This window comes from Calidris pugnax, unplaced genomic scaffold (genome assembly GCF_001431845.1).
Source record: "Calidris pugnax isolate Ruff unplaced genomic scaffold, ASM143184v1 scaffold44, whole genome shotgun sequence".
Classification (NCBI taxonomy): domain Eukaryota; kingdom Metazoa; phylum Chordata; class Aves; order Charadriiformes; family Scolopacidae; genus Calidris; species Calidris pugnax.
The window spans coordinates 50,263,047-50,287,735 of NW_015094506.1; the positions used below are offsets into that span (position 1 = coordinate 50,263,047).

The following is a 24,689-nucleotide window of genomic DNA, read 5'->3' on the forward strand; positions in this document are numbered from 1 at the left end:
AGTTTAGCAGAATTCTGGATGTGTAGATATCACACAGTACTGAGACATACGGTGTGACTGTGTTAACATTATCTGGGAACCCTGGCCAAGATTTTCAAAAGCTGGTGCAAAAGTTAGGCTCCTAAATAAACCTCCAATTTGCCAAATGTTTAGTGCTTCACACCATCCAGTGAAGTCAGTAATGGCTGCTGGATCTTACACCCATTGAAATTGTGACAATTTTTTGGGAATCTAGCTATAAGGTATGTAAAACCATATACTTTTAATTTAATGATGCATCGTAAGTTCAGCAGTATTGTTGTCTCCTGACAATTTTAAAACAGAATGCCATTCCCTGTGAGCTTGAAAAGGTTTTCTATTTCCAGTGTGTTGAAAATCCCAATTTAAAAGTGACTTGTCACAATGAGCCTTAGACCCACTTAACAATGAGACTCAAACACACATAGTGTAGATACACAACAGGGACTTGATAATACTGAGTGCAGCAGGCATCTGCTTGGTGGATTTTGCAATGTCTAGGCCGGGAAATTTTATACATTTCACAAGGAGAACTAAGCACCACCCCAGCAAGTCACTGTCTTGGGAGCATCTCAAGTAGTCAGTGTGAAACATTAAGGACTGAAATATTTCTTAAATATCTCCCATATCAGGGAATTAGATGTCTTATTCTGGGCTTCCCTCTTAGGGGAGGTGCTCCTCCTTTCCAGGCACATGGACCAGAGCCATCCTCGGAGCTCCTCACACCTTCCTACTGAAGGTGTTTCACTCTTCATGGGGTAATTAGTAGTAAGAATGTTGCACAGATTTTAACCAGGGAGGGAGAAGATCTGTTTTCCTCTGAAAAGTTCTCTGTTTTATGTTAAATGGAACTGGAGCACAAGACCCTCAGAGGGAATGAATTAACCATGGGTCCTTTTCTCCCAAGCTCTCAGTGAACAAAAAACTTAACCAGCAAGGAGATATGGCCTTGTAGTCAGCATTCTCCTACAATGTAAACAAGTTCCCCGATCACTGATGCCTCAAACAAAAAGCAGAGAAACAGAAGAACTACCTTCAAATAGCTATTTCTGTGTTAAATGTGGACCTACCACACATCCGACACATTTAACTTTATTTGTAGAGTTTATAGTCAAACACAAAGTCTGAATCCTGAGGGGTTAAGATGTAACACGGAGAACTGATGTGAGTTTCCAAGATGTCCACAAGTACAAATGGGGTACTTATGGTTTATGATCTTCTGTGGATTAGATGACATCTGAGAGATGACTCTCAGGGCCTAGGCAGTTATCTGTCATTGAAGATTCAACCATAAGCTATTCTGAAGATAAAACTTGGGTTCCTGAGTGGCCTAACTACCATGTGGCTTCTTTTCTGCAGTCTGATCAGAGTTGCACAATACATTTTGCATTTGGACATGCCAGCAAAAAGCCTTAGTGCTTCTCTACAGGATGGATTGGTTGTGCCAGAAGGACTGGGCACTCAGCAGGGAGCCTTTCATGCTAAACTTGCAGCTACTCAGAGTAAGACTGGAAGACAGTAGGAGACAGGGGAATGAGTTAAGTTCTGCAGGAGACAAGCAAAGAGCACAAATTTTAAATGAAATCAACCTCAATCCACCCCTACCACAAAAAGCACGAACAAAACAAACAAATCCCTACAAATAAATTGAGGTCCCTGCTATTTTTAAGGTAGAGTTTGCATGCCACTGGATGAGTGAGATTTGTTCTACACTGTTCCAGTGTTTGTCTTGAGCACTTTGTATTTCTTTTCCATTTAACACACCTGTGTTGTCAATATAAAAGACTGACATAAGAGACCATTAATCTGAGGCTAACTGGGTTGAGACAAGGTGGGTGAGTGGACTTGACTTTGCAGGTGACACTTTGCAATTCTCTGCCAACCTCTGCCAGTGGGAAAGTTGTGTTCGCAGAGTTTCAAGAGAAATTGAAAGGTGATTCATGTTGGAGAAAACAGGTTGGTAAGTAAGAGGAGGCGGAGGAGGCTTTCTCAGGAAAATAAACCCATAAAGTGAAACATTTCACTTAATTAAGCAGCCCCATTTACAGTGTGGAGATCAAAGGAGAGAGGAACTGGAGAAGCAAAGAATGCAGTCTATCCTATAAAAGATCAGGTGGAAGAGGAAGATAAGTCTAAAAATAACAAGGGAAACCTGTGCAACCCTCAATGTTTTATGAACATGCTTATTAAAGCAGCAAAACGAACCAGACAGGAGGACAGGGGGAGGCTTTTTGGCAGGCAGTATTTCTCTGTGGCTCAGCCAAGTCCCAATGGGATGGACACCACATCTCAATCAGCCTGTGCACTGGATTAGCAGAAGAAATAAAGGACAGGGTTTCACTGAAAAAAGGGTGAAAAAGCAATATAGAGAGAAAAAGATGAAAAAGATCACAGGAGAATCTGATGGCTTGAAAGGGAACTTGTTTTAAAAAAACACACAAAGAATTCAAGAGCTCAGGGCCGTATTCAGATCTGGAGTGGGAAAGAGCTGAGTCATAAAACTTTTCAAATGGACAAAAGTAATGTGCTGGGCTGCTGCTTCTTGCAGCTAAGAAGTGAATTAGACTGCCAGAACCTTACTTTGCTGATCCAGAGCTTTGTTTTGAACCTTTAGCAAATCAGTTAGCAAAAAATCCAGATCGACCAAAAATATTTGGTGTTGCCTTCTAGAGAGTTTAGAGTCGTAGGTACTGCAGCAGATCAGACTAAGTGTTAATCTGCATCTTTAAACACTGACATTCCTCTAAAAATCTGACCTCAATGACATTTACTCACCACCAGTGAAATAAAGCTGACTTCTTTGTATCCCATCAGAATATCCAAATGGGCACTGTGAATTGCTCTGGTACTGCAATGTTGATAGCTAAATAAATAGGCTAGAAATGGGTTTTCATCCAAATTCACTGAAAATCTTGTTCAAATGCCTTCTGTGATTGCTGAGAAGACATTATGAAAACTCTGTTTCAGAATTCAGAACACATTTTAAAGAAAGTCCTTGATGATTTCTTATCAATGGATAATTTCCTGGGTAAAACCCTAAGAGACTGCAAGAAAAGTGGACTTGTTATCTGGGGACAGCTGCAGATATACAGGCCCAATTTGTAAAGAGCTAAAGAAGTCAGAGCAAAAGCTCCCTTGGCTTTCAAACAACCCTTCATGGCGGGGCTGCCCGCTGGATGCTTTTTTTGTCTCTTTTTCTTTTTAGTATCTAAATTGAAATAGATTCGAAGCCTTGTGTTTGTTTAATTCCCATTATTTATACTTGCTCTTTAATATCATTGGGAGAAGTTAAGAGTAAAAGAGCTGTATATTTTGCAGAATCAGTGATGTGGACCCTGTTGGAGATCCCCAGCATCCTTGTTCAGGGGTCTCCCAAGGACAGCAGAGGGCAGGCAGAGCCCACTACAACGCTGGGACCCCAGGCAGGCAGGGGCTCCTGCTGCCTGCAAACCGCCCAGCATTGCGAAGGCATGATATCATGGTCATGTTGGGAGTTTATCTCTGACACAAATTGCCACAGGAAACATTTTGTCAAAATTTCGATATCAAAGTGGTCACAGCCTCTATAGTGAACAGCTTTATTTACTTAGGAGATAAAGGCGGCTGAGCAGAAAGTTAAATTAGGGTAAGCAGTCTCCTGCTTCTGTATAAATGCTGAAAGGAAGTCAATGCTTCTCTCAAAGACAAACATCAAAGGAAGTGCATTTCCTAGTATAGCCATTTTTAGATTTTCCCAGTAACTTAAAATATAAGAAGTATAAAATCCGGGCAGTGCTGGCTATTCTAACTGTAGGCTTAGGTTGAGCTTAAATTTCAAAAATCTTCTAGTAACTTAAAAAAAGGGTAGATTATCTCTGTTGATTTTGTTCTGACCGTTCCTGAACTACCCCATAGCTGTCAAGAAATGATGAAATTAATCTTCAAGGAAGAGCATTTCAGCATTTGCACTTCAGTGTTTTGCAGGCGTGTAGCATGCTGTTTCTTTTCCTTGCCTTTAAGCACTGTGTTGCTTTTTTAGATCCCAGCCTAAATCTGTTTCTATCCAGAGGTTTGGCACAGCTCATTATAAGATAAGGGCATGGCATGAATCTACTTATTTCAATACTCTATATTAAATTGAGCCTGAAGTATGTTGAAGTCTGAGAGTAGTCCAGCTCACTAAGACAAAAGATAAATAACTATGCAGTAATACTTTTACCTTATCTACATAGCAAAAATTACAGATATCTTTCTTCCGAGAGGTTTCTTCAGTAAAATCCACTTCCCTTTTCAGTCCTTTGTCAGACAAACTCCTACAGATATCCACTTTGATATAAAGGTCCTCAAGATTTTTGAGACCATTTTCTCACAACTGTTATCAGGTGCTTAAAGGAAGCAGTTGGAGAGGTAAGGGCCGGCTTACGGAAAATATCCGTTTAGCTTTAAACTGTACAACTTTTAAAAAACTTGCAAGCATGGATATTTAAATCAGTGATAAAGATCAGCATTGACATGCTTCGGCATGACATGTTTCCTTCCTTGTGAATCCCAGCTCAACCATGTGATGGCTAATACACTCAAAAATGCAATGAGCTTATGACCCGTCTATCTCTGCAGAGTGTTCATCCTTATGGGGCTCTCTGAGTTTTTTAAGAGAGTTATTTTAATCTCTTTAGATGCCATGGGACCAGCTATTGTTCTCACTGGCACCATTTTTGTACTTAAAACTAAACGCATCTGCACTTCTTAACCAGTAATGGAGTTGCACATGTTTAAAAAAAAAAAAAAAGTAATCTTCTTTTCTGGGGGCACCATATATTCTGAGTGAGAGAGAGATGCGTAAGCCTACAGTGCCTAAAATGTCTAAATTAGGAGCGCATTTGTTGCAGCAGCACAGATCCTAGGCAGGCCAAATCAATCTCTGGAGCTGCCTTGGTCTTTGTAGAGAGAGCTGCCCTCTGCAACTTGTCTGCAGTTGAAAGGAGGGAATTGGAGCTCAGGACCCGATCTGCTGAAGCCTGGGACCACTGAGTGCAGAAAGCAGCATAGGCTTGGACCATGTAATAGAGTCCATTGGAAAGGTGATGAATAAAACATAGAGACACAGGAAAATGTGTGAAAAGAAGAGCTAATAAGCTAGAAAATGTGACTTGAAGCAAAGGTTACACCAGTGCTGATGTGCAGAAACAGCCAGGTGGCTTCTAGGCAAGGTACCAGCTGCAGTTCAACATCAGTAACTCAGGCCTCCGCTGGATTTATGCAGCTCCATAGTACTGCTTCACTGAATACATGACCGCGATAATGTAAAACTATCCTGGGCAGTATCTATCTTGTTCTTAAACCATTGCTCTTTTACATTGTACATATGAAGAGTTGCTCAAAGTTGTGATGACTTTTTAAAATCAGATGCAGTTCTGAAAATACTATTTTCTCCCTCAGCTGTAATGTAGATCCATCCTTTTTCAAGTTAAATACCAAGACATAAGTGGGGGAGTAATTCTTCAATAAACTTTCAATATTTCCCTCTTCATTTTGGCCTGATTGTTACATCTGAAAATTTGTTACATCTGAAGACCTGGATTTAGAAGTGCTTCCAGATGTTAAAAGTCTCTTTTCTTCCTATCCCTTATCTTTCATCAAATAACATCTCCAGCAACTAACTCCTTACTTTACTTCAAAACACAATACATGCACAAACACAAGTAATATAATCAATGACTATATCTCAAAGATCAGGATTATAACAGACACAAAGATAACAGAAATACAAGACTTGAAATAAAATGCCTCATCATAACTTAATACTCCATAAAGAAATGCCTTTCACTTTTTATGAAGTGTTGATGCCTTAGAGGTGGTCCCAACAGATAGAAATACAGCTGTACAGTAGGAGACTACAATACGAGAGACAATCAGGAAATAGACAGTCTGTACACAATGTTATCTCAGACACATGGAAAAATGTATATTTATATACCTACAGGGTAGGTAGAAGGCTGAGCTGTCAACAGAAGGGAAAGGGTTGAGAGGATAATTTGAAACATCCTGAGTGGAAAATATAAATTACCAATCCAGGGAGGGGCGTAAAGTATGATTGCTTTTGAGTAAAAATAGAAGTATGTAATTAAGGAGACACTTACTGTACCAGGTCTGGGATACGGGATGCGACCTTCATATTGTACCCACCGATGATCCACACTCTCTTTGTGAGCATAAGGGCCATTGAAAACAGCTCTGATATCTGCCATGCTGTACACACACACTGCAGAGCCCTTGAAGACAGAGCTGAAAAAGAAGGTGGATAGATATGAATGCTGTGAAAACCTCTTCAGTGTATAGCTCATCCAGTGAACTAGTTAATTCCACAAAGTCTGATGGGGTTTGGATCAATCCTACACCTGAGAGTTGATATAAGTGGTGCTAAATAACAGACAGTGTGTGCAGGTCTAACAGCTACAGATATTTAGTGTCCCTGTCATTACAGTTTAAAGCTTTGCTTGGTTGAAACCTGGACTTAGCCTTTGGACCACTTGATAGACTGTCATTTTTTCTAGTGGCTGGCAGTTTCCAGCTATCATTTATTAGCAATTTTGATTTTCTGCAAATGAAGAATATTCCATTACAATGTGTTCACATCTGGAAGTCCATATGTTAGTGATATTACAGGTGATGGTGCCTGAGAATTACAAGTTGCATTGGACAGAAAATAAAAAGAGATAGAAATAAGCATTTATTTCTTTTCTATGTCTTTTTCCTTTTTTTAAATGTATTTGTCTTTAAAAAATCCACTTTATTTAATTCATATGCCATTTTGTTCATTGTGCAACATTTCATTCAGTTTCAAATATTTTATGTGGTTATATATTCTATGGAGCCACTGTGGCACCTGCTTCTGAGTTCAGGAGTGCCTTGGCAATTCTTCATTGTACTCATACTGTTCAGCATTTGGCTAGTCTTTATTTACACTAAATTCGAAGGACAAGAAGACAAAAGCAAGAAATATTTATTTCCTTTCTGACAATTCTATACAGAACACCTCACTATTGCAGCTGAGAGGTTCATTCATTAATTAATCTATCCCACTGAGATAAAGATGGGTTATTCTTCCAAGTTTCTTACAGAAATAATGCTTCACAACAATGATTAGTCTTAAAGAGTAACTATTGGTTGTTCAATAAATACAATTGAAATTTGTAAATTCAAGGTTGAAATATGACAAATATTGACAAGGTTGAAATATGCCAGCAGGCTTTTGATTGTTAAATTTTCATTACTTTTTACAATCATTCTCAAAAATCAGGCATACAAAGGTTTAGGGACATAATTTATTATTTCCATTTCTAAAAATATTGTCCTTAATGGCTACAGCCTCAATATTGCAAGCCTTATTCAGGCAGTCTCTCGCTGCTCTCAGGAATCAGGGTCTAGTAATAGAAGGGTTTAATAAAAGACCTGAGTAAGATCTTCAGCATTTGTTTCCAGAGGCAAACATGATCCTAACACATACCTTGTTGTAGTGAAGACTCCATATACCAATGGGTTTCTCTCGTCTCTTGTAGACAGTAAGAATATATCTTCTGCAATGGGAAAAGTGTTGGGCTTTTTAATTAAACATCCACTGAATATTTCTGCAATTACCATTTATAAACTGGAGATTCGAAAATATACAGCAAAACTTTATTTTTGTCTGAATTTTAATTTCTGCCATGTGACTTTATGCTAATATTCTGAAGTTTCTCCATTTGCAGGTAGTTTGGTTTTTAGAAAGAATCAGATTTTCACTTTCCAGATTTTGGAGTGAAAATATTTTCCATCAGACTAATTCTGATTTCTGATCAGACTAATTTCAGTTGTAATTTCAGTTGTAATGTCTGACAAAAAGTCAGAGATATTACCAGCACTGCTTGGAAGAAGAGTAAAATCAGAACAAGACATAGTGCTTCCACAAACAACAAAAAAACCCCAAGCAATACTGATGTCAAAACTGACCATTAAAGATAAATCTACTTACGCAGCTCATCAAAATGTGTGTCTGCTCCTTCAGGACCAGGTATTGAACACACAAGTCTGGCTTTCAGAAAAGTAGTCCACTTGTTTATTAGGCTCCTCTGACCTCCCATATCATTCTAAAAAAAAATAAAATTAAAATACTTATATATTAACAAATAAGAAGAGTTTTAATGAATGATATTTGGTGGTAACGCAGTTTGACTGTGCTTCTTCAGTCTAATGCCACAGTTTGATATTATCAGAACAACAACAAAGTCTTTTTTTTTTTCTTTTTCAAATCTGTTTGCAAAGTTCTCTCACTAGCTCTACAGCTGAAATGCTGTGAAAATACATCTATAGCATGTTATTTCTTGTTCCCTGTGATGCTAATTTTTGCAGTTACTTGTTCTTCAAGAATTCTTTACAAACCCAATAAAAATACAAAACATTTTTAGATAGATTTCTCAAAAGAGAAAAGTTTGGAGTTCTTGCAATGTAAATACTGCACTGTTTGTTTTGTGTACATAGTACAGAGAGATACAGATTCCAGGAAATAAACAGTCATACTATTTTAATAATCATTGTTATGGAAATATCAGTCTATCATCCACAAAAGGGATTTTTAAAAAATTTATTTTACTCTGAGTTTTCAAGACATCACCATACATGCTCAAATTTCCTTTAGTCACTGGAGAAAGAAAAAAATCTATAAAGGGTCACTTGAAATTTGAATTACCCATCTGACTTGGATCTGTTGAGGGGTGTGGGGAGAGTGTATCTTAAAGAAAGTCTTAAATTTGTGGAAACTGGAACTAGGAGGTTACCTTGTCCCACTGAGTACATGAAAAATCTATTGAATTACACTTATTTGTCCACTTCAGGTTCTGCAGTACTACTTGGGCCTCCTTATTTTTTTTCATACTGAAAACTGAAAAGCAATGATACTGCAGCAGGAACCAAGAATTCAAACCCTTGAGAGAAATGCTATCACCATAGCAGTGTCCCAGCTATAGGTTCTGAATTATCCCATGAAGGTGCCTACTTCTTTTCATTGAAAAACTCTGAAGCTTAGGGGATCTGTGCTGTAAATTTAAGCATCACAAATTTGGTCATAAATATTAATTTCCTCTGGATTCTCTAGGAGTAATGAATTTTTTTTAATTGGTTTTGCAACTCTGAAGGAACAGCACCAGCCAGTAGGAAACACTGAGTGGTGGAAATTATGTGGTATTTCCATAGACTGCATTTGGTCCTTCAGGGCTGTATCATAAATATTACAGGCATTCAGAAAGATGGCTTTAAGTGCTGAAATTCACTTCACAAGGAGTAACACTTCTCTGGTAATGCACTCTAACCATATTCCATTTTCATGTACTTGCTACTTTTAAATAGGTTAACTCAGTTGGAAACGATTCCTGTTAATCTATCGCCTTTGGAACTCTTGTTCTTACAAGAATTGCTACCTCCTTTCTTGATTTCCTGAGGTCCTGCCAAGCCTGAAGCTTTGCATCTAGCCAACAGATTTATTACAAAGGTGTCAAAATTAGCAGCCTGAAGCCAATAGGAAGAAACAGCTCTGCATGTGTGTGTTCTGTTCAAAGGCACAGCAGATAAACTTTGTGGTGTAATTAAAGCCAAACAATTACAAAGATGCAATAAAGAATCTTATAAAGCAAGAAGCACTAAGTTTTTCCTTCCTCTTAGCTAAGCAATTCTTGCACTGCAGGGCTTCCACTTTGATTTCTGGTGGACGCGGTGCAGCATCACAGGACCCTGAGATGCCTCTAACTGCCTGGCTAGGATCAGAAAGGGCAGAGGAAGCAAGATGTGACAGAGCTAGACTGGAACAGTGACCCTTGCCTAACTCCTGCTCCTGTTGTTGCAGGCGTTCAGCTTCTGCAAGAGATGAGAAAATACATACTTGTGTGTTACCACCCTTAAGTCATGATCCAAAAGAGCATTTTTGCAAAAGCTTATTTTAAATATACCAGTAGTTCTACCGAGTTCCGAAAGAGTAGTGTGAACCAAATACTGTGCTCAAAGGAAGCAGTCTTAGCAAGTGCTATGTGCTTTCAAGTGTAAGATTCCACTGGATTTAAGATGTATCCATATTTCCTCACTCTCAAGCCAGGACACAATGTTAACCAAGTTACTTGAATTTAAGAGACATTAGAAGAGACATTCACTAGGTGTGTCTTACATAACCAAAAGTTGCCAATAACATCATGCAGTTTATAAAGGAGCAAGGGGAATTCAAAGATCAGCCAGCACTCCATCATCTACCAAGTCCTTCTGAGGCCAGAGAGTGAAACATTTATGGTGCAGAAATGCAGAGACTGAAATGACCTTTCACTGATTTAGACAGTTGCACATCTAATATGCTGACATACCTCCCAACATGCTTCTTACCACGGCCATAGCTGAATGAAACAAAATGTATATTTTATAAGGAAGACATTTTGGTTTTTTTTTTTGTTTGTTTGTTTGTTTGTTTTTCAGTTTTGTCTCTTCTATGTAAAAAATTATTTAATAATATCTGCCTGCAATGAATCACTGGTGTGCTCAAATGCTGTGAGCTGGATGTAGAGCATGGCATTAATATCATAAGATGTACAGGTTGGGTAGTCAGTGGATTAGAAAAAACGGATGGAAGAGAGAAAAATCACCAAAGCAAATGCCAGTCAGTGCGTAGGTGAAAAGAAATAAGGATTCGAACACAAAGTTACAGAATCCTAAGCAGACAGCTGAACTGATTTACTGATTTACCTCAACTCTGCAGGAAGTGTATGGTAAACTGGATGAACTGAAATGGTTTTGGACAAGAGATACTGGTACTGAAGACAAAGAACACTAAACGTTTCAGGGAGATGAGACAAGAAGACAAGACAAATTTAAGTGCTGAGATGAGGGGAAGGCAGCATGAACAAGTCTTTCATTCCAAAAATATGGCTAATCTACTCGTAACAGATGAGCAGCCACCAGTATCTGAAATCTTATCTCCCAAAATATCACTTCTAAGGACTGGATTAGCAGTGTTTACTATAAACTTCGTTACAGTACAGATGAAGGCACTTAGGACTGCATATTTCTTTTTGAATATAAATAGAGGTTTAATTAGCACTTACTGCTTTGTAATCTCACAAGCTGTAACAGATACCAACACTTCCGCCTGAAATACCTTCTTTTTAACAGAAAGAAATGCCTGTAAAATCTTGGTTACTTCTGTTTGCCTGAGTTAGAGATTTAGATAATTGCCAACTAGAGGGTGGGCAGTTCAATCTGTCACCTGTTGAGGAAATATTACCAAAAAATATCAGAAAGATTTAAACACAGGCATTATCTAGATAAATGGGGAAGTAAACCAATATGATTTTAACAAATTGGACAGATTTTTATTCTATAGAAATCCTAAAATTTCAACTCTTTTCAATGAGCAGGCTCTAAAAAAATAATTTGTTTGGAGTAAGAATTCAGGTTTCTACCAAACTACATGAAGAACTCAAATATCTGATACACAACTTCAATGAGCACAGGTAAGTGTATGGCTTTCTGACATTCAGGAAGAGTGCTGTTTGAATGCCACAATGTAGAATTTCTGAATTAAATTAAGGTCATATCATCTGCCTTTCTCAGGAGACTTCCATAAAAATCTCATTTTTCTGATCTGCGATTTATGTGTAACTGAGCAAAACAACAGGTTTTTCAAACCCTCTAGTTAAAGAAAAGTTTATCATGAAAATAAAAATAATCACAAAAATATTGCTCTATGAACAAGTGATTTAAAAATCAACTTATATTTAAGACTTTCTGTTGTATCTATTTTGCATTCTATTGTATCTTATATATCATATAAATGTAGCTTCATTAAAATGCACAAACGTTAGTCTTGGAATCCAGTAGGCATGAAAACAGATGGCAACAAAGCTAAAGAACATCTGCATCTTTGGGGCCTTAAATCTCTTATTTGTGTGTAAGTAACAGTGACAAATTGAACATTAGAACAAAAAGTGCATTTTTCTGAAAATCAATCAACATCAAAGATGTCAAACAGTGTGATTCATAAAACTTTAAAGACAGTAATTATCCTGAAAAGCCTCTTAAATTAAAAAAAAAAAAAAAAAAAAAAAAAAAAAAAAAAAAAAAAACAAAAGGTGTGATTCATAAAACTTTAAAGACAGTAATTATCCTGAAAAGCCTCTTAAATAAAAAAAAAAAAAAAAAAAAAGAGAAAAAGAAAAAAAAAGAGAAGACAATGAGTGGAATTTCTAGAAGCAGGTTATTAATTAGGGCCAGTGGCAAGATGTACAGAAGGACCATCCAAAGTGAATTGCTGGCCTGAATAAAAGCAAATGCTGGAGAACAGAGGGGGAAAAGTGCTGAAACTGCAAAAGGCCCTGGAGCCCTTCTCTTGTGTGAAGCCTAGCTATGTTACAAAGCCACCAGCAACAAATCACACTCCCTGCAGCAAAGCCTTACTTTATGCAAAAAACCCCTCTTCTAGCAAACTCTATAAATGGAGAAACAGCTAACAATCTTCTTTGGACTTCTGTCTTCAAGTTTGAAGGGTTTTTAAATTTTTTTTCATTTTACTTTGCATATTCTGGCCCTACCTGACTCTGTTAGGTGTTGACCTAACACAGGAGAGTAAGATTTCTTCCTTCAGGAATTCAGGTTCAGAATTTCTTGTCCAAACCATGCTGTTGTCAGATGGAAGATTCCTCCCATGATTTTAGCAGGCTATGGGTCAGATCCAAAACCATCAACAAACACAAAGTCTGACTTGAGAGAGAATAAAAATACACTTGCAATATAAACAAGAGAAAGGAGGTGCATGCAATTTTAGACCTTCGACTGCTCTGCTACAGATACCTTGAGCACACTTGGGAAAGTCAGCTCACCTCTGTGCCTGCAGTCCCCCTCTGACAGTGAGAGTGGTGACTCTGCTTAGTAATTCTGCTGTTTCTATGAGATTACAGTACACTTCATGGGGAAAGCTTCTGATTACAGGTCTGCATACTGCTTCCCATAAGATGGCACCTGCCCCTCCGGACACCGCAGATATTGCTAGTGTATAGTACTTCTGCTGCTTGAACTGGTTGATCCAAATATAAGGATTTGAGTGGGACTCAGCCCCATGTACCACATGCTTACTCACAGCAATATCCCTTATCAAGTCAGCCTGGCAGAATGATGCAATTCTTTAGCCTAGGGACTATGTCTTGCAAGGTCTCAGCCACTGTGGTATCATTTGAACATAATTAGACAACAGAACTGAAGGTTGAAGGTGCAAACATGCACGGATCCCTGATAGGAACCACGCAGAGTTGCACATCAACTCATGAAGAAAGCCTAGCATAAACTCAGCCTTCCTGATTTCCACGGTGATACGTCAGTGTGGTGTCTCTGCAGTGTTAGATTTATTTGGCTTGGACATTAAGCTTTCCCTTAGGCAAATCTGTTTTCAGAGAATCCTATGGTCATTTTTCACATCTTTCTTGAGAGCTCAATGCCATCACCACTTGAAACAGAAAACTCCTAGTCTAGAGTACAGATGTGCAGAGACCCAGACTGCTTTTTGGTCCATAGAACTTGTCATTTCTGAACACCATTCTGAAATGATATCTAGAACCTAAAGCACAGCTTGTCCTGGCTCCCTGCTTATTTTCCCCCTCCTGAGACAAACCCATCATGTCAGACACTAAGTCTAAAGGGTCCTCATCATTAGGGCAGTATTTACAAACAGAAAAGCTAAACGTTTGTCTTAATCCATGTCCTTGCCTACCTAGACAGCAGGATTAGGCAGGAGAGGCACACAACTATATAGTCAGCAGCATGCAGGAGTGTTGAGCCTGCTTTTGGCTTTGTTGACTGAAATGAATAAATGCCCAGCAAGACTGAACCAGGGAAGGCTTTGGCATGAAACCAGAATGAAGCTCAAGTAGCTGAATGTATGGCAAAATGACTCAGTGCTATTGGAAAGCTGACAGGAGACCTATGGGTAAGGATATTACTCTGGGCATTCACTTATTTCTAGGCATTAAGACAATGGCAAAGAGGGTCTTTTATCACAACCATAGCAAAAACTACAAAACTGTAGAGCCAGATCTACTGTGGAAAAGCCCTCTGTCCAAACTATGAGTGAGAAAAACAGTGTTTTAGCTTTGAGTTCCTGCTCCTCAGGCAGATTTGTTGTTGTTTCATTCAGAATGGCAATGTACTCACATCAAACTTGTGTAACTGTTTGGGTCACTACTGAAAATGTCAATTTTGACTATGGAGAGTAATTAAACACCACACCCAGAGGTTTCTACTGAATTATCTTTAGATGGGATCCAAAGTGGAAAGTCTAACTATACAGCAAAGAAAAATTCTGGACTGTTACTAATCATGCCATGAAAAAAACAAAAGCCAGAAACTTACAGGCTCAGGTAAAGACAGGGAGATGACAACAGCAGGTTTGAATGTGGTTTGGGACAAATGACGTGATGAAATTAGCACCATTTTACCGCAAGGCCATTCAGCAATCCTGCTAACATTACCTCCAACAGGTTAGCTAGTATTAGGAATATTCCCCAAAACTGTTCAATGACTGCCACAAAGTAGATGTACTCTACCATATCCATCATTAGGCTCTTCCCTCCAACTTCAACAGAAATTTGAAGTGAGCAAAGGGTGATGACTGAACCAAAAAAATTTATTAAGGAATTCTCAGGAAAATCTGCCTTAAATTTTGAATATAATCTATTCATAGTTTATTCCAGTGTGTTTGCCTTGCCTTTACCTGTCTCTCATCTAAAATTCCACATATACTTAATATAAATTATATGATATAAATACATTTAAAAGGATATAAAAATAATGTAGAGAAGCAAAAAAAAACCAACAGAAAACAAAGAATAAAATCTTCAGGTTATGAAATGTGACATTCTTGATTGTGAAAATACAGGCAAGTCAAGTGACTAGATAGATGATGCAGTTAATATCAAATAGGAGATGAGAATTTATATGATTTGAATGCATTGAGAACATTGTGAAACTGAAGCAGTGTGAGATACGGTACTGGGATAGGCTGGTTTCTTTCTGCATTTGCCATTTGGAATTTCACATTCTTATATATGAATGTCTTGAATTTCACATTCCAGGGACCAAGTAGGGCAAAGTTCTCTTTATAGTCAGTGAAAAATATGTCTTTCAAAGAGTGATTTACATTGAAGATGGAAGGAGTTTTCCTCTAAAAAAAGTCACCTGCCTTCAATGGTTGAAGTGAAAGCCTGTTAATTACTTTCCTCGCTTGGATACATAAAAGTGCCTAAAGTCACTAGTGTGGGACAGTGTGACCACAGCACTGGCAACCACAGGCTGAGAGCTGGAAAAGCATGAGACAAAAAAACAAAAGTAGATGAACATTTTACAGAGTCCTTTATAATTGAACATCCTGAAATGTCTGCATTTACAATAATGTACTCAATCAACAGCAGAGCCTTAACTGTAAACTGTGCAACATTTTCATATTAAATGTACTTACAGGAAAAAAAACAAAAAGTAAAAGGAAGTTAATTTTATCACATCAGAAAGTTTTCAAAATCACAAAGTTATTATTTGCTACTCTTAGAGATATTTAAACATCTGAATCAAAGCACTCTGAAGTCAGGAGCTTTGGATTAGACATAGGAACTCCACTCCAATTAACTCTGCAGGCTTCCCACTTCCAAGCCAGTGGGTTAATGATAGTGTCTTCTGCAATGAGTCTCTCTGGCAACTAGGATGATTTCCAGAATTTGCTTCAGAGACTGTGCAGCTGTATTTCCATAATCCAGTTTTTAAGGCTCTATCTTGACACTGCAATTTCTTTTTCATTTTCCCTGAGGCTCAGTAAAATTCAGTCACACCTCTTTATGTACAAGCATAACTTACATATTTCTGCTTCATCTGCAAATCATGATTTCTCCCCTCAAAAAAACACCAATTATATCATTGAAACACACCCATGAGGGACAAAAATATACAAAACTTCCTATACTCATACCGGTACCCTTGCCAATAAGGAAAGTTGGACCAAAAGACCTGACAAAGCCTGATGTTACATCTCTTAATTCATCACAGTTAGAAGCAGATACTATATGGAACTGGCCTGTCTCCAACACATCAGCCTTCAAAATGAAATCATTTTGATGAACATCTGCTTTTCTACATAATTTGAAAACATTCAAATGGCACATAATACTCAAATATCAAATTTGAAAGTTCAAGAAGAGCTGGCTTCTGAAAGACCCACTGCTGTAAATATGCTCAATGGGCAAAAAAGGGCCAAAGTTTTTCTAGAGATGACATTTTTGAAGTGGTTTTAATCATTATCATTGAGAAATAAAAAAAAAAAAAAAAAAAACAAGAAAAAACCATTACCCATGGGTAGCCGTTTGAAGATTTATACTTAATTTAGCATCTCTAGTTGAGATCAGGGGATGATTTTAGGGATTAGATTCACCTGAGTGAAAATAACAGAGGCATAAGTGCCCACAACTCCCCCTTCTGTATCCACCTCACCCCACCACCCCCCATCTGAGAAACCCCACCTCCGTTCCTGCAGGGGTTTCCATTTCAGCTGCAACAGAGGATGGCCTCTCGCTCTGCAGCAGCGGTGATATATTACCCACCCAGGTACCGACCAGGCTCCACGCATCAGCTTATCTGCCAAGGTCTACTCCCATGACCCTTTGTCCCCGTTAGCCTGCTGAATTTGTGCTCCTTCTCTGATGTATTGCTACATGAAGCTGAAGGCAATGCTGGAGTTTTTCCTGGTGGTGCAGTTAAAACCATAAAAAAAAAAAAAAAAAAGCAGAAAAAACCATTACCCATGGTGAGCCTTGCGGCCAGGCGATACTACGGTGACAAAGAAAGTATGTAAGCATGTAACACACAGTAAGTTAAATCTCGTCTGGAATGAGTTGCCTCCAGAACTGGAAGTGGGATAGCTGCACGAGCATGGCTCTGAGCCCAGACTAATTAGTCCTGCTGAGAACATGTTAACATGGCTATTTCGCTTCCGGGACCCAAGCTAATACGGCTGAATAGTAAAGCATTATGCTATGCGGACAACTCAAATGTTTTTGGAGATAGATCAATTATCTACACAGTGATGCATTACACAATATAGAAATACAAAGAATGTTAATGACCCAGTTATCCCTAGTCACAGTAAAGGCATGGCTAGTCTATTTCCAAGACAAGAAAAACACCTCCTAGGTTTTAAACACAACCAGCCCCCCACAACAGAGCCCTCCAGAGACCCCAGACTCAGAGTCACGGAGGAATAGCTCCCTCCTGCCATTCAGGGAATACAAATTGCTTTAAAGCACCAGACGGGAGGCAAGGTCACAGCCTTGAACTCTGCTCATGTTCATGGCTTTGGAAATAAATCACATTACCCAAAGGTGGAATGCAGGGTGTGTCCTGGGCTCTCGACTCAGGAGCTCTTAAAATGATTACATTCCAGTGTGTTTAGAAAGTACAGTTTAACCAAGAGGGCTGTGCCTAATTGCTATATTCTCGTCCCCAGGTACAACGCGGTATATATGAGGGTGGAATGGCATACCAAAAAAAAGACAAAGAGCTCACTTGTTCCCACTAGAACAAAGACCGCTTCTGGATACTGAACACTTTGGGAAACATGGGAAAGTATCAGGGGTCGAAGCCTGATTTCTTGGCATTGAGGTCTTGGAAATCCGTCTCTAAGACTGCACGCCTTAACTTTTGCAATACATCACCAAAACCATTAAAGAGAAGCTCGTAACATAGCAAATGCAAACCGCTGTAATAATAAACAGGATTTTCATAGTGTAGCAGAGAGACTACTGCTTTTGGCTAATTTCCACTCCATTCCAATAGAATGAGGTTGTAACTATGAAAAAATGTGTTTCTATATAGAAAACAAACAAACAAAACCCCCAACAATCTTCCTCCCTCTCCAAAATGTTTCTGTGGACTCCTGTAAGTTAAGATATTCATCTCTCACTTTATTTGAGTGGGGAAAATAGGAGGGAAACCTAGGTCTTCTCTAGGGCTATATTTATGCATATGTGAAATTGTCCTTAAATAGAATTGCAGTTCTGTCATCATTTTGTGGTGGCTATGTATACAAAAAGATGGTTGACTTCTTACTTGACTGCAGAGGTCACAGTGCATGGATGCTGCAATTCTTTTTTAAAACATGGCTTAGTGTCTAATGACTGTATCAAGTCTGTAGCTGATACAAACTGGTTCAGCAGTGTGGGCTTGAAGGAAATGAAGCTGTGAAAGTTTATGCCTGTCTTTCTAGAAGTAGAAACATGTTCTTAAGAATTTATGTTTGTATGATCATGTAACATACATATGTGTATCTAGCTGACTAATCTTTAATAGTATTTTTTTTCTTTTTACTTATGACCTGACTTGAAAGCAAATAACCTAATAAATTATACTTTATGGAAGTAGGAACATACCATAAGTAGTATCAGGTATTATGGATATGCCAATGATATTTTTTCTGCCTCCCTCAAACCAAAAATAGGAAATGGCATTTGCCATGATAAAATACACAACTGGTTCTGAAAGTATCTGTTGAAAGCACTTCCTCCCAATTCATACTGATATCCCCTAGTGATGTATAGAATGCAGATGACGTAAATCTAAATTAGTGCTCTTTAGGGCTACAGTGGCGGTGTTATTATAACACATGCTTCTACATGGTAAGTATGGTCTTATGAACAGGACAAATGACAGCTGTTTGACGCTGAACAAAGAGCTGCCAGCAGGAATATTGTAATCTTCTGGGTCTGAAAGTAGCTGGGAAAAGGGAATGCTTTCCAGAGAAGATTTTCCCTAAGGGGGAGGATCAGTGAGAGACCATATTGTTGAGCCATTGAAAATTAGCCAAAGAATAGGCTGCATTGACTAAGCTCCTTATTAAAAACAAAGCCTATTCTAATTTCAGCATGTGTCTCTGGCAGTAACGCACAGGAGCCCTAAGGCACAGTGAGGTAGAGAGCAATTGAGTTCTAGCAGAAAAAAACCTGGGTTTACACCAAGGAAATTATTGCAAAAGTTGCTGGGCTCCTTCCATCCGCTGTTATTCTCTGTTTGCTAAGGAAAGAAGGGAAAGGCTTTACTTCACGAAGTACAGGTCACATTAATGGGACAGTGCAAATAGAGATGGCTATGTTATCAATTGTTGCAACCAAAAATATTGATCTCATACCAGAGGGAATTTAGCATAGCAGATGTTTCATGACAAAGCACAGATCCAGAGGTTCTTAGTCTGTATACAGAGGAGTCTATTTGCATCTTTTCATTTATATTAGATAATAATAATAATGACTTTATTATATTTATAATAATTTGCACTATAGTATTTTTATTTGGAAATAATCAAGACAAATATAGCAAAAAACAGGAATCTGAATTTTTAAGAGAATTCTGCATCCATTGGGAAGTGCTCTATAAATAAAGAAGACTGTGCAAAACTAACATTAATAATAATCAATTCACTTATCAGTTTCCATTGTTTTGCTTTGACTATTAAAAACAAAATTCAAGACATTTTTCCCTTAACATGATTACTCTACAAATTCAGTCTCATCTGAGGTGCAATTACATATAGTCATTAGGATTTCCTTACAATACTTTTGCTTTCCTTATGATATCTTATCTGCTTTTTTCTCTAGGTAAAGGATGCTGGAGAATTCTAGCTAATATATCTTAGTTTACTACAACCTCTCATGTGCCTTAGCTTCAAAATGTTGTCTACCAATTTCTCCTAATGCATTAAGTGCTTTCTCATAATCAGCAAATGCCATGTCTAGCAGCAAATCATATATGTTTGCGTTTCCATTCTGCCATTAATCACACTGCTGTGAAATACCCAACTAAAGATTATCCATCCTTTCGTCTCACTAAAAACCTACTAGAACTGATTTATGAATGAGTTTTTGTTTTCTTAACATTTTAGGTCAAGGAAAGAAGTGTGAAAAGGCTGTGGTCACTGAAAGATCCATTGTCAGGAGTTTGCTGGACTGCAGAACAGTCATAGATTTACATATTCATACACGTGTCCATTCTTTGTTTTTCAGTGTGTGTCCATTAGCTGAATGGATGCTCTTCTAGACATATCTTACTGCAAAACACAAACTCTTTTGTTTGTTTCCTAACTTTCAAGCTTCTTAAGAAGATAATTTTCACTGCCAGCAGAGTCAAGTTGCTCAGGAAATGCAAGTAAATGAAGACAGCTGAACAAAATATCACAGAAATGTGATTTGTGTGATTGCTGTGATGGTGCTGATATCTAGTTCATCATATGAGAGAAAAAATTTGCTCAAAGCTTAAATTTACCTATATGAAGACAAATTTAAGTCACATTTTCCTGACTTATGCAAGTGATTCCTGGGTACCTGGATTCACTGCAGGTTTAAGGACAGGATGGGAGCACCTGCACTGCTTCTGTTCCTACAGTATTATGGGACAAAAGAGTGGATAGAGAGTATGCCTCAATAGACCCTTCTACTGCAGCGGGAAGAGCTCTGCAAAAGCAGCAGGCTATTAAACAGCAAACTTTATAGTGACTGCTGCCTTCATATGCAGAAATTGGTTTACTCCTAATTACCATTTCAAGAGTCCTCTGCCCTTGAAAGAGATGCTTCTTCAAAAAGAGTGCAGCTCATGATAATCTGAGTCTACATTATGAATGTAAGGGCAGGTATCTTTCCTAAGGGGAAAAACCAAGCATAATGACAGTGAGGGGAGTGACCATTTAAAGGAGGTTAAGCACCAACCAAGTGAAACCTTTTACACTGCAGCAGACCCAGGGCCTGGTTCCTTTTGGTCAACAGGTCAAGAACTGCACTCCTTTCCGAGGGAGGAAACCTCCGGGCAGATGTGGGTGTAGCTCAGAAACTATATACATTTTAGCCTCCCCTCACCCCGACTGATTATCAGCAATGTGCAGAAACAAATGACTAACCCCAGCTCTCATTAATACCCAGGAATGAGGTACTGAGCTAGGTTGAAGGGATGGGTTTGTATACCCCTCCATTCAGTGGGCACTTTCCACCAAAACCCAAATACCTTGCAGTTGCATACACTTTGGCAAATCAATCTTCACTGAAAGCTTATGAAACAAAACAGGTCACTGTTGCATATCTGGAGGTCAATACGTTACCATTCAGATGCATGATTAGCATTTATGAGCATATTGGCTTTTCTAGAAGTGGGACACAGAACATATCAACTCTATTTAAGTGAACTTCAGACAGAATTAGTAATCTGTGTTCAGAAAAAATACTGCAGTGGCTCATTGGGTAACAACACTATTTCCTTCTGATCTGAAGGGAAAACCAGATTTTCACAGAAACAAACATTTTCTTCTTATTTTCTTTTTTTTTCTCTCTCTCTTTTTTAAAAAAAATAAAATAAAAAGATAGAGTCCTCACCTTACAAACTCTTCCAACTCGGGAAAGGATTGTCTTGTCAGATGTGCCACTATCTTGTGATATTTCTCGGAAAAAGAAGTAGATTTTGTCATCATCTGGGTTATAGGTGTCTGGGATGGGAAAAGTTCCAACGAATTTTGCTCCTAGAAGTTCCCAAAAAAAAAAGGTTTTGAAATATATAAAGAAGTCTTAATACTTGATACTAAATTTCTCTTTCATTTATTTTGCATCTTTCAGTGAATTAAAAGCATCACTATATAGACAACACATACTCTGCAACAACTCTGAGCAAAACCCACCCTTGATTCTGATATATTTACTCTTAATGTGATGGTTTTGCATATATATCTTACTACCACATGCATAAGTAGGCAGCACTGGCTATCACTCTCTGTTTGAAAGTAGGATGACTTCCAGTACAAAATATTGTATATCCAATACAAAACTCTGTCTCTCAGAGCTCTTGCTACCAAGATCAAGCTAAATAGATTTTCCAAATTTAAATTAATTTAATTACACATTGCAGCAGTTATGAATACAGAAATACACTACTGTTTACTAGAGAGACCTTGCAAAAAAAAAAAATAATCAGTGTAAGTGACAGCTTTCCTAAGTTAAGTTTCCCATATATCTGTGCTATAACAATCTTACTGACTGTATCTACCAAATCCAATATGGTGCCATGCTGGGATGCTCCAGTTAACACACTAAACTCCACAACTGACTGGCCATTCTTAAGGACATTGTTCTTTGTTGTGCATGAAAACAGATTAGCTATATCAATGTAAGAGTCTGTTTGGGTTATTTACATCTGCTTATTTACATCAGCATGCCTTACCTTGACATGCTGAGCACTTATATTACTTCTGGTCTCTTCCAAAGCAACCTTGGCTGTCTCTGCCTGCATCCTGTAGGCATGATAATTGGACCAATGACTGAATACCTGTCCTCCACTGTCTTCCTTAACTCTCTTGTTCATGATCTCCAGTTCTGCTCTACCTGTTCACCAGTTGTGGATTTTTTTTGTTGGGTTTTCTTTTTTTTGGTTGGTTGGTTGGTTTTCTCTTTAATTTTGCACTAAAATCAGAATTTAAATGAGTTCTAGGGGTCCCTGACTACAGCAGAGCAGGCAACAACACTGTCTTGCACAACCAGATGCTCAGGGAAGTGATTTTTAAGACATTCCCCAATGTGTTACAATAGATGAGCTCTTCTGAGGGCACTTGGATCAATGATGTTTTTCTTTAAACAGAAGTGGCTATACAAATACGGTGCAAAGAGACCCTTGAGTCTAAAAGACATTCTTTCAGCAATAAAATACACAGTCTTTGTCCCCTAGAAGTAGGCAGGCTGCAGCAAAAAGCAGTAAGGAGGATGGGGTAAGGTGGCAGAGCAAACAGAGCACGTTGGCGATATGTGGGGAATACTATTATCAGGTTTTAATGTATTGTCATGCCTTTGTCCTCGTTGTAATGACTGTTACTTTATATTAGCCTTCAGGATTTACCACCAGTACACACAGGACAAAAAAAGGGTCCTTGATTCAAAAGTTCACAGTTGACGGCTTGAGACAAAATGTGATATGTTTAAGTGCTGAATGTGCACCTTCATGACAGAAGAGTATATTTATGGATCAAAATTACCACAGTGTTGCTTCCATTTTAAACCTTTCTGACACTAGAGAATGGTGTCAGCAGAAAAATGAAATGATGCAGGCATCAAGCCCTATAAATTTAAGTTAGGATTTCAAAATGAGCCTAAAGAAAATATTCAATTACCCCTCAGGGCCTACAAGGCTACTTTGAAGATTAGATCTCTAAGCATGAACAAATACATAAATACGCTTCCAGTATGTTTTCTAAAATATGCAGTTAGCTAAATAGCCATTTAATAGGAAAACCTGTGAAATACTTCCATAGCATTCTTTTGAATTTCACATTGATTTTTTTTTTAACCTACATTCACAGAAGAAAACTCTGAATATATGCTTTTTTAAATTAAATTTCATTGCTTTACTTGGCAAGCCAAATACAAAAACAAATGTCTCAATACCAGTTCCTGGAACAGATTTAGAAGAATCTCTAACAAATTAAAGGAATACAAATATTTAATGATTTTCAATCACAATTGAAAACACTGAAGTTGAAAGTTAAATCCAAATAAAAATACACTGTAAAAGATATGAAGACAAAGAGATTGAAAACAATTTAATGAAAGAGATCATGATTTGAGAAGCACATTATGTTCTGCAAATGAGATCTTTGTCTCATCTTTTGTAATCCATCCATACAACATTAAAAAATGTGTTTAAACCAACCATGAATTAGGTTTTTGGATTCTTTGCATGGGAAAAAATTATATGATGATGATTTTGAACCATTGTTTGTTTTCCTATACACACAGTTGTCCCCTGCTAATTGCTTCAATAGAAGGTTTTCCCACATATTAATTTCATAGCTAAATTTTTTGCAACCAAACAGCGGATTAAAGGTGTCATGAGCTCTGACAATAGATGGTACAATAAATTCAGGTGTTGCTCATGCTTTGTTAAACATGCTCTTGTAGCCTAGTGTGAAGAGCTGCTACACCTGGTCCTTCGCTGCTGGGTTTGCTGGTGTGGTCATGTTTGCTGTTGGTTACCTGCTGGCTCTCACACCCTTGTAAAACCAGCAGTAGTTTTAGACAGAGAAACCATGCATGACTTACTAAGATCTACAGAGAAGTAAGACTCATTAAGCCTTGAAAAAAGAGGACAGCAAACGAGTAGTAAATCCCAGAACACGAAGAAATGAAAAAGCAACTCAAAGCAGCGGAAAGCAGCAGCTCTTTGCAGTTGGGCTGCCAGAAATATATGGCATGATAAAATGCAAAGGACAGTGCTCACCTCATTTACCTTTAACCATCTAAGAGTACAAGCTCCTAACCTATATCATCCAGGTCCTATCTCAGGAGGGACACAAGGAGAAAGTGACAATGAATAATGCTATTTTAAGACAGATTCCTACAATAGGTGGGGTGAGTCACCCTCTGGAAGTGTCACGTCTCTCCATAAATTACAGACAGAGACAAGCGAAACGACTGAGCTCAGACAGGATACTAACTTTTCCCTTTTAGAGCTAAGTGAGCTGAATCCCATCCAAAGTTCGCAGGATATAAAGAAGTCATTGCCTGCAAGTCTTTGCCCTGGCGAAGATGACTAAATTACAAGGAAAAAAAAAAAAAGAAAAAAAAAAAAAAAAATTA

The 24,689-nt window shown here is 38.1% G+C and overlaps 1 protein-coding gene across 6 annotated transcripts in view; it reads right to left on the reverse strand.

Annotated features, from left to right (window-relative positions):
- Positions 1-24,689, reverse strand: part of SEMA3D (sema domain, immunoglobulin domain (Ig), short basic domain, secreted, (semaphorin) 3D) — a 148,460-nt gene that overhangs the window by 30,049 nt on the left and 93,722 nt on the right. For all 6 annotated transcript variants that reach the window (XM_014963798.1, XM_014963796.1, XM_014963792.1 and 3 more), the window contains exons 8-11: positions 21,447-21,589; positions 8,009-8,123; positions 7,505-7,574; positions 6,138-6,282 (exon numbers count right to left, since the gene is read on the reverse strand). In XM_014963798.1, the coding sequence (XP_014819284.1) occupies positions 6,138-6,282; positions 7,505-7,574; positions 8,009-8,123; positions 21,447-21,589 (473 nt within the window). The remainder of the gene's footprint in view (positions 1-6,137; positions 6,283-7,504; positions 7,575-8,008; positions 8,124-21,446; positions 21,590-24,689) is intronic.